This window comes from Pelophylax lessonae (assembly GCF_965119305.1).
Source record: "Pelophylax lessonae genome assembly, chromosome: 2".
Taxonomy (NCBI): domain Eukaryota; kingdom Metazoa; phylum Chordata; class Amphibia; order Anura; family Ranidae; genus Pelophylax; species Pelophylax lessonae.
In genome coordinates, this window is record NC_138769.1 from 612,268,094 (window position 1) to 612,282,650 (window position 14,557).

Consider the following 14,557-nt stretch of genomic DNA (forward strand, 5'->3'; position numbering starts at 1 on the left):
AGCAGAAATGCAAAAATTTCTCCGATTCGCAGTGGGTCAGGTGCATCTTCAATTTACCTGTCTCCCTTTCGGGCTTACCACATCACCTCAAATCTTTTCCAAAATCTTACTGGCTGTAGTAGCCCTGATCAGAGCAAAAGGGATTCGTCTTTACCATCCTTCTGTCAGAACATCAGGATCAAATTCTGCTTCACAGATCTCAAGTAATTTCCACCCTTCAAGAGTTCGGGTGGCTCCTGAATTTGGAAAAAAGTCATCTGGAACCCACGAAGTCGTTGGTCTTCCTAGGGGCCCTCTTCAACACTTCCAGAGGCACTATCTCCCTTCCATTAGAGAAGATTCCGACAATTCGCAACAGGATTCGTCCGGCATTATCAGCCTCTCATCTCCGGGCGTCCCAGTGCATGAAGATAATTGGGACCATGGTTTCCACGGCTCCCATGGTGAAGTGGGCACAGTGGAAGATGAGGCCCTTTCAGATGGGATTCCTCCAACAATGGAATTTCGAGAATCCAGAAGTCCTCATTCGGATAACTACGTCCATGAAGGACAGCTTAACCTGGTGGCTTCAGCGAAAGAATCTTTTAAACTGCCATTCAATCGTTCCAGCGTCCTGGTTGGTCATGACCTCGGACGCCAGCAGGACGGGATGGGGAGCGCATTGCCTGTCGGAGGTGGCCCAGGGCAGATGGGACTTCCCTACATACGGGGTGGTCTCGAATGTGCTGGAGCTTCGGGCAGCGTTCTGTGCTCTCCAGGCCTTTCAGCATCTGGCGACCGATGCCTCGGTCCTCCTAAGACTGGACAATACGACAGCCGTCGCCTACATCAAGAGACAAGGGGGCACCCGCAGTCCTTCTCTTCTGAAAGAAGTGAAACCTATTATGGATTGGGCTCAAAGACATCTGTCCAACTTGTCAGCCGCCTATCTTCCGGGTGCCCAGAACGTCCAGGCAGACTTCCTCTCGAGGTCTGCTCTGGACAACAACGAGTGGTCACTCCATCCAGAGACCTTCATATGGGTCATGTCTCTAGGTTACCGTCCAGAGGTAGATCTGTTCGCATCTCCAAGCAATGCCAAACTGGAGAGATTCTACACGAGGTGGCGTTATCCCCAGGCCTACGGGGTAGACGCCCTGACGGATCATTGGAATTTCAAACGGCTTATGCGTTTCCTCCAGTGCCAGTCATCTTCAAGTTTCTTCACAGACTCAGGACAGAGAGAGTGCAGATCATAGCGATTCTTCCCTTCTGGCCAAAGAGACCGTGGTTTCCTCTGTTGCTCCAGCTGAGCTGTCGGGACCCGATACCTCTGCCAGTCAGGCCGGACCTTCTGTCCCAAGGGCCTATTCTTCACCCCTGCCCAGCACAGCTTCATCTCACGGCATGGTTGTTGAGAGGGAAAGATTGAAAGCGCTCGGTTGTCCAAACGAGGCAATCGCTACAATGATGAGTGCCAGAAGACCCGGCACGAACAAGGTCTATGAAAAAATCTGGTCCAAGTTTAAGGATTATGTGGATAGCAGATCTAGCTCTGTCTCTGACCCAGGAATCCAGGATATTTTGGGCTTCCTCCAGTCCGGTCTGGACCTGTCATTAGCAGTAAGCTCCCTTCGGGTCCAAATTTCAGCCATTTCGGCCTTCACTGGGACTGCATGGGCGAAACACTCCCTGGTTCGCCAGTTCTTCAGAGGCGCTACTAGGTTAAGACCTCCTAGAAAGCCCAGGTTCCCTAAGTGGGATCTTCCTACGGTCTTGGAGTTTCTTTCCTCACTCACCTTGGATCAGAAGGATCCATTCTTCCTTAAAAACATCTCCATGAAAACAGCCTTTCTGGTGGCTATTACTTCGGCCAAAAGGGTTTCTGAACTCGGTGCCTTGGGTTACAAGGAACCATTCCTTACGTTTTTCCCTGATCGGGTAGTATTGGTTCCGATGCTTGGCTCCAATCCGAAAGTAATGTCGGTATTCCATGTCAACCAGGGAATTGTCCTACCCACGTTCAAATCTCAAGATGAAAATTCTGTCCATCCTTTGGACGTGGGGGAAACTCTTCGGCTATATCTGGAAACTACAGCTCCTTTCCGCCAGTCAGACCATCTTTTTGTCCTCATCTGTGGAAAAAACAAGGGCAAACAAGCTTCCTCAAGATCTATAGCTAGTTGGATAGTTCAGACCATCCAGTGGGCATATAAAGCTAATGGACTGGCTCCTCCAGAGGTGGTGACAGCTCATTCCACTAGAGGGATCTCTACATCGTGGGCAGCTTCTCTCCATGTAGCTCCTGACGTGATTTGCAGAGCGGCTTCTTGGTCATCAATTCATACCTTTATGTCGCATTACTGTGTTGAACCGGCTTCTTTATCTTCGGTCAACTTTGGTTTAAAAGTCTTGTCTGTTGACGGTGCAAATTAAACCTTTTTCTGTTAAACCAGCAGTTACCCGCCCGGGTGTGTATGGCTAGTTATTTCTCATACGTGTGCTGCCATGGAGTCTGTCAGGAAAACGGAAAATTTATATCCATGCTTACCGTAATTTTCCTTTCCTGATGGACTCCATGGCAGCAGGAGTCCCCTCCCATCTGCTGGAGTAGTTCTAGTTATGGAACACGGCTCCTGGTATGGAGCAAAGATTTATGGGAGTGGGGTCCTATAGGGTAGGAGAGGAGGCGGAGCCTACCCATACGTGTGCTGCCATGGAGTCCATCAGGAAAGGAAAATTACGGTAAGTATTGATATAAATTTTCCGTTTTATTAGGCCCCTTTCACACTATCCGTCCGTCGGACGGATTCCGTTTTTCTCAGCGGGGGATCGAGCCGCCGAATCCCCCGCTGAGCTGGAGGATGACAGCTGTGTCTCCGCACTGTGTGTGTCAGTTCCCCATGCATCTCTATGGGGGAAATCGGATGGGAACGGACCGCTGGTCCATTCTCATCCGATCCCATCCGCTGGACGGATGGAAAATAAGGTTTCCATCCGTCCAGATTTGACGGATCGGATGTCAGCGGACATGTCTCCGCTGACATCCGATCCCCCATAGAGATGCATGGGGGGACCTTCAAATCCGCCAAAAAAAAAAACGAACAGGCGGATCTGAACGGTCCGCCTGTGTGAAAGGGGCCTAAAATTGCTTTTATACTATCATGCTAGACCCGCCTTAAGCAATCTTATTTAATTACCTGTTCATGCATCAATCATCTCTACACACCGCATGCAAAGTCCCAAACTTCCCCCTTCCCCCTCATTTCTTTATGTAACAACTGGCTATCATAACAATAATATTACATGTGGATTTGTATGGTTGTACCTATGTTATATATGTGCCAGTTGTCATTATTATATACATTTTTAATTCTCTTCTACTCCCCCCCCCCCCCTTCTTATTGAATAATAAGGATGGAAGCACTTTTTCTTAGACAGTGCTTCATATAAAGTCCCAACACATTTTTAATTGATTGTTCATGTATCAATCAATTTTTTTATAGCATTCAGAGGTTGCCCTAATTGTTTTGTAAGGCCAACAGCCTTTTGAGACGTTATATATACATTTTTTTTAAAAAGTGGAGCGTGTTTTGATATATAGTGGAGCAGAAAAGACCTATGCACATTTACAGTTATTATATGGAAAATTCATCTAAGTTTTTCCAATTCGTCCCCCTTCTAATTCATTCTAGAGAGGTCTTTTAAAACGGTTTTACATAACACACAGCTGCACTATCTACTCACATCTTTCTCATCCAGTCAATTTTTCGTTGCTTTTGTTTTTTTAATACATCCTGTATTCTCTGCAGTTTGTTGTGGTTGAATTTGACCCTCTTCCTATTATCAGCTGCAGTCACTTCATCTAAGCTGTCAGAGACCTGAGGAGATAAAGAAATGGGGTTAGTAAAAATGTATCATCGGGCATGTAATATCCTGCAGAGCTCCTGAGCAATTCCAGCGAGGATCTATAATGAGGCTGTCTCCTTTCTCGGTAGATAGGCATTGTCTTTAATTCCCCATTTTTTTTTTAAATACAGAAAAAATGTATTACAGTAAACATAAAAATTAAAAGGGGCCACTAAATACATACAAAACACAGCTCTCAGCCACGTCCCACAGCAAAAGAAACCTAAATAAATATTCCAAACATCAGCTGCTGGTGAGGAAGTGAAGGAAAAAATCTACACAGCAATAAAAAGTTCACTAGGTTGAAACCTTTTCCTTACAGTAATAAAAAAAAAAAAAGAAAGTACTGATGTAGTTGATAAGGCCTGTCTCACAAACAGCATTCTTAACCACTTAAGCCCCGGAATATTTTACCCCCTTCCTGACCAGGGCCTATTTTGCGTTTAGGCACTGCGTGACTTTAAACGGAAAAATTGCGCGGTCGTGCGACGCTGTACCTAAACGAATTTGAGGTCCTATTTTCCCCACAAACAGAGCTTTCTTTTGGTGGTATTTGATCACATGTGCAATTTTTTTGATCATGCACTATAAACAAAAAAATGAGCGACAATTTTGCAAAAATAATGTTTCACATATTTTTATATGAAATTCCCCCCCAAAAAAAATGTAAAAATCAAAATTTTTTAACATTTTTGGGCAATTTGTTTTCTGCTACATATGTTTGGTAAAAAAAAATATCACAATAAGCGTAGTTGTTGCGTTTACTAACTAGGGAAAGATTTTTGTCATTTTTTTTTTTTTAACGAGTAATGGCGGCGACAGATCGGACCCCTGACTGACATTTTTGGGGTTACCAGTGACATTACTACAGTAATCAGTGCTATACATATGCACTGTTACTGTAAAAATGACACTGGCAGGGAAGGGGTTAACTTTATTGGGGAAGGAGGGTTTAAGTGTGTCCCTAGGGGCGTGTTTCTAACTGTGATTGGATGTGGCTTTACATGTAACAGCACAGATCAACGGTCCTACATAGCAGGACCTTATGATCTGTGCTGTTACACAGGGAAGAATGACAGGCGGCTTTGTTTACATTAGCCGCCTGCCCTTCTCCATTCACAGCGGACATTCACGAGTGACCGGCGGACATCGGGTCCGCCGATCACTCGCACGGAGGTGTCCGTGAACGAGCCGGGGCGGGAGCGCGTCCACGGGGGCGCGCGCTCGCCCCCTATTGGCTAACAGGCTAGTGACGTACCCATACGTCACTTTGCCTGGCCGGGGCTGACCGCCGCAGTATATGTGCTTGCGGCGGTCGGCAACCGGTTAAACACCACAACATACAGGGGTATACAATGAACTGTTAACAGCAAACACACACACACATCATAGGTTGAACTGGATGGACTGGTGTCTTTTTTCAACCTCTCTAACTATGTAACAGTCAAAAAGTAATAATAAAGTCTGGGATCCTTGCGGTCATGTAAAACAGACAGCATTTTTATATTATAAAGTAATGCAACAGACAGTAATGTAATCACAAACCCTAAGTGTCAGGAGCCTCCAGCCATTGTTCTCCACCCGTTTGTACCAGCCGTTGTGGGTGTCCTCTGGAATGGTACCATGGTTATGGATTTGTTTTGGCAGCAACTGTTTCACACATTGTTTGGTGTAATCTTTAGGACTATTGGCACACATATCCACAACTGGTCTGTGAGTAAACAACTTATAATATATGTTGGGTGGAAATTTTGTCTGCAAATAGAATTCAAACAATTCATTATAGTTTTTGCATGATTATTGTTATACACAATGAGCATTTTTATTTCATTTTAAGGTTTTGCCCCAATCTACTCATCTAAATTTAAAGTGGACTTGACACTTTGTAGAAGATGAAAAGTACAGAAGGCAGACCTCTCCTTTACCCCATCCCTGAGCTGTCTTTACCAAAGTCTGACAGATCCAATGTAAATCTCTAGTCATAATAGCAGATTATGAACAGATAGCAGATAAACATTGTGGGAAGCCAAGTAACTGACATTTTCTCATGCATCGCTATATAGGTTTATCATACTTTTACAAACATCTGGTAAACCAGATAAAAGATCGTACTGCTGCTATTATCTTATCTCTAGTTTACACAGTTCAATACAGTCAGATTAATGATTTGTACTATAGATTTTTGGACTCCGTTATGTTGATGAGTAATTATTTAACAGATCGAAAAATTACAGCAGAAACATGAGCTGTAAAGAGTTTGGTTTTCCCAAGAGATGATAGGACATTTCACAGGGCACTAAATAGAGGAAACAATTAAATGGACAAGTTAGAAAATCTACTCCAATTGCTATTTGTTATGCTTCCCTGTGATCATTGATGTTTGTAGTGTTCTTTCTCCTCCTCCTTTTTTCATTAACCTAAATATGTATGCTAGGCATTGCTCTGCAGATAGTTAATTATGAGGTTGGTTCAATTGTATGTGCATATACACTAACCCCATCATTTCTCAGGGTGACCTAAGAACAAGTTTGATGTAGACTATTATATCTTCTGCATATATAAAGCCAAAAATACACAGGCGCTTTTGGCACAGTTGTCAGTTCCATGAGCCACTTGACTAGAAATGGTCACTGGACATTGGGGTTGATTTACTAAAATTGGAGCGTGCTAAATCTGGTGCAGCTCAGCACTGAAACCAATCAGCTTCCAATTTTTCTGTAACTGAACAAGCTAAAGTTAGAAGCTGATTGGCTACCATGCACAGTTGCATCAGATTTTGCACTTTCCAGTTTTAGTAAATCGACCCCATTGTGTGCCCTAACTAAACTTGTTTGGCAAACTGTAGACTGCGTGTGCATATGCCAATCATGTCAAAGTCACGTTTGAAAGGATCAGTTCACTTAAAGCTGTAGGATAGATTTTAGGATTATCTGATTTTTCTGACCAGATACCTGTCAAACTCTCTGAACAGAAAGTTTATAAATCCATCTCTTTTTTTAAAACTGCATGTAATTAAGCTTTAAAATAAAAATGCAGACAGCGTAGATTACAGCGTGACAAAAATATTTAATAATCCATACTACTAAAATACAGATCGCCATTAACATATCAGGAGTATTCCTAAAAAAGAACCAGTAAATAAATCCATCTCTTATTTTAGACATTCCTCCAGAATTTCTTTCCTAGGACCCCCCCCAATAGTTCCCTTCTCTTTATTCCCCCTTACCTCTACTCTGCTCCATCTCTGATAATCCACTATTTTTTTTTTTTTTTTATGTCCAGAAAGGAAAAGCTTAGTATTCCTCCTCCCCCTTGTGATCCAAGCCCCTTCACATATTTTTCCATATTATAATTCATTTTGTCCTTGGTAAACTGTTATGACCATGTGGAGGGTAAACAGTGTTGGTTTGGCCTTTCTTTCTGCCCCTCCGGTCCGGCACATGTGGGCCCCTGCACTTGGATGGATGCCAGTGGGGGGCCTGAGTACATTGCCTGGCGTGGTTTGAGTTACCTCTACCACGCTGCGCAGTGTTTCGATTAGTGTCGGTGGTTATTTAGCCCTCTGTTTTCGTTCCCCTCGGAAACTGGAAGTTGACGATGACGTCACTTCCGGTGCGCCGTGCGCGCCAACTCCGGTCCACACGCGGGAACGCAGCTACTTCTGGGTAGCGCGAACCCGCGGGAATGCAAGGAGGGCGTGGCCACTCCCCACGCCTCTCCTTGAAATAGAGGACGCCAAGACCCACCATCGGTGCCTTATCCCCACGCTCCTCCATGCTGCAGGAGGAAGCTAGGGGTCTGTATATTTGTGATACATCAGTTTTTTGGCCATTACGAATCTCCATCTGGATTTGCCTGAGCTTGGCCTATACCCATTGGGGATTTCCACTCTTGGATGCCTGTAAGTAACATTGATCTTTGGGGGTGTTTTTCTTACCTTCAGCCAGGCATCATGGCTTTCTGGCTGAATTTACAAACAATCTTTTTTCCCCCCCTTTTCTTTTTTTCTCTCTTCAGCCTGGGCTATTGGGTTACAATTCTATAGGCACTACCATACCTTTTGGCTTGTCTTTATTATTTTTATCATTATTTCTAGGCACCATACATTAAGGGGTACTCTTTGTCGATATATACCCCGTGGGCCTACTGGATAGGTGCCAAACCTCATATCCGGGACAGCTTATGAGCCACTCTGGTTCCTCTTTGGGTCAACAGTGACAGGTTATTGTTCCTTCGTTGAGGCTTGGATCTTCACAGTAACTGCATTATTTGTTGCTACGAGGAGGTTTTGGTGGGTATTTTTTCTATACATATGTGCCCGCTTTTTTCAATTGTATTACATCCATGACCGTGGGTGGGAGTGTTGGGTTGGTGACGCATTCATGCTTCTAATGTATTCTTACACTGTTTTCCTTTTGTGTGTTTGTTTGTTGGTATTTTCTTTTTAGGTAGGAAAATAAAGGGACCAGTTCACATATCCCTGACGAAGATTGGAACTAAAAGTTCAGTTAATCACTCGAAACTCGTTGGATTGAACACTCTCCCTCGTCTTGGGTTCCTATCCCGGCGCGGGAGGGGTACAATATCCCTTGCTTTCTTACATATTTTTGTATCGCATTGTCAGGTTGTATGTTATATGATTTTTGTGATCCATGACCTGTTGTGGTTTTCCACGTTCGGTCATGGGATCTCCATATCTGTGTATCAATGACATGATGTGTCATTTTTTAATTTTAATATAATAAATTACATATATTTTATTTACTGTTTTTTTCATGAATTATTGCCTTAAAAATCCCCCCCCTTTTCTTCTAGAGGAGATCAACACTTTTTAGTGTTATTTTTATGTAAGGAAAGCTTAGTATTAGCATAGTAATACCATTGTGAACATGTGGTTATATTCTACTTATTCTTTCTGATGTATCACTAAAAGCTATGTCAGCTGTTCAGATTCCCCTTTTACATAAAAGAATTAAAAACAGGAACTGTTCACCCCAAATTAATATTTCATAAACAGATTGCGGTTTATTTGCTAAAATTGGAGAGTGCAAAATCTGGTACGGCTCTGCATAGAAACCAATCAACTTCCATTTTTTTTGTCAAAGCTTAATTGAAGTAACTGAAGTTAGAAGCTGATTGGTTACCATGCACAGCTGCACCAGATTTCACACTCTCCAGTTTTAGTGAATCAACCCCATTGTGTCTGCTATGAAAATGAAACCGGGAGAGTGGGTGTATTCTCATTATGGCTGTACATTACGTTCAGGTCACAGAGCACCAATATGTTACCACCATAGACCCTGAGAGACAAACTATTCTAATGTACAGTGCTCCAGCATCTAGAAGAAACTAAAATATCAGAAGGCCTGACACTAAGTACTTACATAAAAAAAGTTATCAAAGGCTGAGCCCACTAAAGACATCATTAGTCTTCCGCAGAAGCTGACAGGCAGAAACGATTGCAATACATCTCTCTGCTGGAGTTCCAAGCTCTAATCCCTCCACATTGCCATGATCATTAGGAAGTTATGCAAGGGAGTCTCATGGAAACCTCTCTTTTCATCATATTATTAGCACCAGGTTCTAATTAGGTCCTCACTGTTACATAGAAGGGATTTGCCACCATTTAACTAGAGAGTCTTGTGACTCCTTCCAACAGCCCTTTCCCCTACTTTTACCTACAGTAATTGTAGCCAAATGTAACAGGGGGGTGCCAAAAAAAAAAAAAAAGGCCATAAATCTGGTGACATGGTTCAGCTTCTTCGAATCCTGCTGTCCTAGATACAGACAATAAATAACAAATAGTAAATACAGCCCCACCCACATTTATCTAAAGATATAAATGTCCCTGCTTGTGCTCAGTAGTGGCTTAGGTAAAAATTCCCACATTTTACCCCAATATCAAAAATGGCTCAGCTTGGAGTTTTGGATAACCAATCATAAAACAAGCCATATATAGATGTATCCACTCAAACAATATAGTGAAGATTATACTTACCCCTCCTAGTCTGAACCTGACATGAACTCCAGCTGCAGCATCGATAAGTTCTGCCTGCCAAAAGAATGATGACAAAAGAGATTTTACAGCCTAAAAATACTCCCCATTCAGATCTAGGCAATCTAAGGGGTTCCAACAATTGTGAATCTATGGAACCCAGCTTTCCATACAAATCTGTTTTACACAAAAACAGCTAGAATTCCAAAGCCTATCCCCTCTGTAGGATCAGGGTGCGAAGAATATGATGGGCAGGATAGAAAACCTTGTCCAGATCCACTTGGTGCTTTCCAGATAAATCGGTGCCTGAGCTGTCATCCTACAGCGTGGTTCTATTCGCCCCTCTCCTCCACATAAAGTATTACTGGAAAATTGTCAAGTTTGTTTATTTTGCCATGATTTGCTGTTTCTGTTCCCTGTGAGGTGGTCAGATCCTGCCAACACATGACCACCTTTCTCAAGTCACCTGCTGCAGGTATTCACACTTCGAAGTGTCTGCACTTCTTACCAGTAGTAGTCTGCCCCCTTCTTCCAATAACTGTCTTTACTTACTCAGTTGACAGGACCATCTACTGCGTATAGCGCCAGAAGACTCCCCTGGCTGGTCAGCTTTGGGGTAAAAGATTGATTGGAAAGCAATAAGAACAAGATATCAATAAAAAAAAAAAAGCAAGCACACAATGTACTTACCTCTTTAGGATTTATACATTTAAGCAAAAGCTTTGGGTCTCCTTTCGCATTAAAATTGATGAGGTTTTTGAGGTACCTAAAAACATTCATGTCCTGAAAAAGAGAAGAGCATGTGAAATGCAGGCAAGACCTTTTGGAAAGCAAAGAGTGAGAAGACCAAATGTGACCCAAAACACACTAGTCTGACATGTCTGCTTTATGGAATCCATAGTTTGTGTATTGTGTACTGATGAGGCTAATAAGTTCAAAACGGGTGTAAGTTAGGGGATTTTATATTTTAGCCTATATCTGTGCAATAAACTAGCTAAATTCATGGTTTGCCATAGAGTGAGTAAAATAAGTATTTGCATGACTCAATCCTGCAATTTACAATTTGCAATGGCACTTGTAAATACCTATTGCTTAAAGAAGTGCTGTACTTCCCAGTATTTTCAAGGAAGGACCTTATAGCTCTTTTTGAACTACCTCATCATAATCCTAATGGCTTAGTTTAAAGAGGTCAAGGAAAGCAGGAGGCAAAGGAAAAGTCACTAGTGTTGCCTGTGGACCCTCTGCAGCTAAGAAATCAGAATTCCATAAAACGAATGAAGCATGAAGATCCTTGCACTCAGGCAGAGGTTCCTCTCCAGCAAGGATAACAGTGAACAGCACAGTAACGGCATCACCATAACTCACTCCAAATCTGGAAAGGCTATAAATTGGAGGCACAGTGCCTTAGATGATCTCACACTTCAGATATACAACTATGAGGCTCAAGGGGACAAGACAACAAATAGGGGGTGGCCTTCAAGGCCCCCGCCAGGTCCTCATCTGTAGTACACAGCTGGGAGTGCTAGCAAAGATGTGGGGGGCGTGGCTTGACTAGAGCCTGGGCTGAGACTGTCATTTCACATATCCACCGGGTCTTGCAGTGATGTGCGGCGCATAGGACTTTTTTTTTTTTTGTCTGTTATGAGGCTCAAGGTATGAGTGTGCCTAGGTGCAGGAAGTGCACTGCTATTTTTCAGGATGAATTCAGGGCACAAGGTACATTTTCACTTTTAGGTGTAGGTCCAATAAACTTTATATTAACTAGTAAGAATTATGCAGAAAGTCTCGCAAGCTACCATGCATGTTCACCAATATAAATTTAATAGCGAGTTGTGGAACCAGCTGCAGTCACTGATCACACTCCCATTAAATGAGCTAGTTAAAATTCAAAACATAAATGTGTCTTGCTTCATTCCCATTAATGTGTAGACATAAACAACAAAAATTATAACAAAATATATTGTGTACAGTGTCTTATAGTAAATGTTTCAAACATGCTATATAGGTATAGTATAGTCCATACATTTCCATATGCAGTGATTATTTTTATATAATCGTGATCATTATCCTTAATCCAAGTAGGTGCTCCAACAGTAAAAAGTGATCTGCCACCTCACTCGTGCTCCCCCCTCCTGATTGAAGGCCCACCTCAAAAGATGTGACACCACAATTAGGCTAGGTCAGAATTCGCCTCTGAACTACCCTGCACACTAAACTGTGTCCAACAATGTTAAAATCAGAGAAATCGCCCTGAGGAAGACACGTGACCCTGTGTCGAAACCCGTAGGGAAGGGGCAAGGAAGGTGAAGGCAGTCAGGCTCATACCAGGCTTAGGAGTCTGTTCATTATAACGGCTGTGTGGCTTTGGAGACCTCTGATTTTAACAGTTGATGGACACAGTTTGGTGCGCTGGAAGCACCTAAAATATGAAAGTACTCAGTTTATAGTATTAATAAGGACAGTTTTAAAAATGGTATAAGCACTATTTGGAGCCCTTTTGTTTCATGTGTCATCCCATCTGACCGGGAGATCAGCATATGTGTGAGCAGAGCTTCTGTGAGATCTACATTGTACTAATTGAACCCAGGGTGGTTCAGAGGCGCATTCTGACCTAGCTTAATTGTGGGGTCGCATTTTATGAGGTGAGCCTTTTATCAGGAGGGGGGAGCACAAGTGAGGTGGCAGATCACTTTTGCTGTTGGAACACTTTTTGGAGCACCTACTTGGATTAAGGATGTTGATTACGATTATATCGAAATCGTCACTGCATATGGGAATTTATGAACTATGGACTACACTATACCTATATTGCATGCTTGAAACATTTGATATAAGACACTATACACAATATATTTTGTTATTATTTTTTGTTGTTTATGTCTACAAATTAATGGGAATGAAGCGCAACACTTTTATGGTTTTGCAAAATTTTAACTGTAGGAAAAAAAGAAAAAAAACAAAAAAAAAAATATTTTTTTTTTTTTTTGTTTTTGCAGTTACAGCTACAATCACAGAAAGTGTGATCAGACAAAGGACAGTAAGTGAGCTTTTTTTTTTTTTTTTATATAGAGTATCAGATTTTTATTTTACTGCTTGTGGTTGACAATATGCTGCCCCCCTCCCCAAAGTCTGCTTTTCCATGAAGTTCTGCACATAAGCTGCACAATATAGGAATCATAGCGAGTATTCTTAGCAGACATGCCCCCCCCCCCCCCTCTCTGATTCTTAGTATCAGGTATTGATCTTTGGAAGAGTCTCGTATTCCTGGGCAAATATGCCCCAATTCTGCTCTGATTATGTACCAATATTTTTAATTATTATGCCAGAAAAAAAAAATCTCAGTATAACAATTTTTGAACAACAGATGCTATAAACACAAATCTAAGGACAAACATGAACAAATCATATTTTTATAAATGTATTAAAATAGCTCTATATAAATGACTACCCTTACACAAACACCTCTAATATGTATGACATGGGGCCTTGGTATTTTATTAAAGAAAAAGCATTTATATTTTATTGTATGTTAACAAGACTTGCTCATACAGTGTCCTGAATTGTACACAGCTGATGTAACAAAACGGAGCTCACTGAGGTCATTATCCACATCATAAAACATATTTGCCTTTAATACGTACTAGAATCCTGCGATACGCCCTCTGGATTACACGAGCGGCTTTATCCTGCTCCACACTGCACACATCGGGACAACTTGTCACTGAACCACTCAGGTCTTCCATTGTTATTTGTTCACCACTAAAACATAAAGTAATGGAAGTCATAAGTTATGATGATGAAGTACATTCTATCTCTGGCTATAATAATGTGATGACCGTGTTGTGTTTTCTGCACATTCATTTAACATTATCGGTAGATTTAACAGAAATGAGCACATCATGTTTTATGGGAAAGAATAAAGTGACTCTGTCACATAAACAAACTTGATGTAAAAAGATGTATCTGCAAAGAAGCAACTACATACTTACTTATTCTGCTGCCTACACTGCTGACCACTGCTACATTGAAGAGAAACCAGTGAGTGACGTTTTTTTTCATAAACTGGTACTTCCAGAAGTGTCAATTTTCTGTGTCCTCACTGCGCTCAGTAGTTTTAGTGTCATGGAAGCTGGTATGAGGAACCAGTGAGTACAGTGAGGGACAGATCAGATACACACTCCCAGAAGTTTTTAGGAGCAAACTGTCTCTTGTGAGTTTTGTAGCCAGCCCCTGGTTTCATGCTGCTGGGTCCATCTACAGCCCATTGTGTATTCCTGCCCCTGCAGCCTCCTAGGATATGTAATATGAATATCCCAGGAGTCTGCGGGACAGACGAGAATGGCTTTGGGGAGATGTCAGGGCTGGACAAAAAATGTTAAAATGTAATTAAATCAATAGTGGTATATATTATGGAGGAAGAGATAGGTGAAGGAATCTAAAGTAGCTCTGGGAGGTGAAGGTCCTCTTTAAAGCGGAACTAAACCCACCAATGCAAAGGTTTTAAAAAAACGTTACATTCCCGGCATGCCAGGAATGCTGTCAAATTGCTTGTGCTGTCAACCAAACTGTCAAACAAGCAAATGGCTCGAGTCATATCTGATCACATGTAAAGCACCATGGCAGTTTCAGATCAAACAGAGGCTAAGATGGCAGCTTCCTTGGCTGAAAAGGATA

General features: G+C 42.1%; 1 protein-coding gene across 1 annotated transcript in view; it reads right to left on the reverse strand.

Annotated features, from left to right (window-relative positions):
- Positions 1–13,968, reverse strand: part of LOC309548497 (protein MFI) — a 55,731-nt gene extending 41,763 nt beyond the window's left edge. Inside the window, exons 1-6 of the mRNA XM_082248444.1 lie at positions 13,873–13,968; positions 13,525–13,642; positions 10,574–10,666; positions 9,887–9,940; positions 5,434–5,643; positions 3,727–3,860 (exon numbers count right to left, since the gene is read on the reverse strand). Coding sequence (XP_082104570.1) covers positions 3,727–3,860; positions 5,434–5,643; positions 9,887–9,940; positions 10,574–10,666; positions 13,525–13,626 — 593 coding nt within the window. The 5' untranslated portion in view covers positions 13,627–13,642; positions 13,873–13,968. The remainder of the gene's footprint in view (positions 1–3,726; positions 3,861–5,433; positions 5,644–9,886; positions 9,941–10,573; positions 10,667–13,524; positions 13,643–13,872) is intronic.
- Between the last annotated feature and the right edge of the window lie 589 nt (positions 13,969–14,557).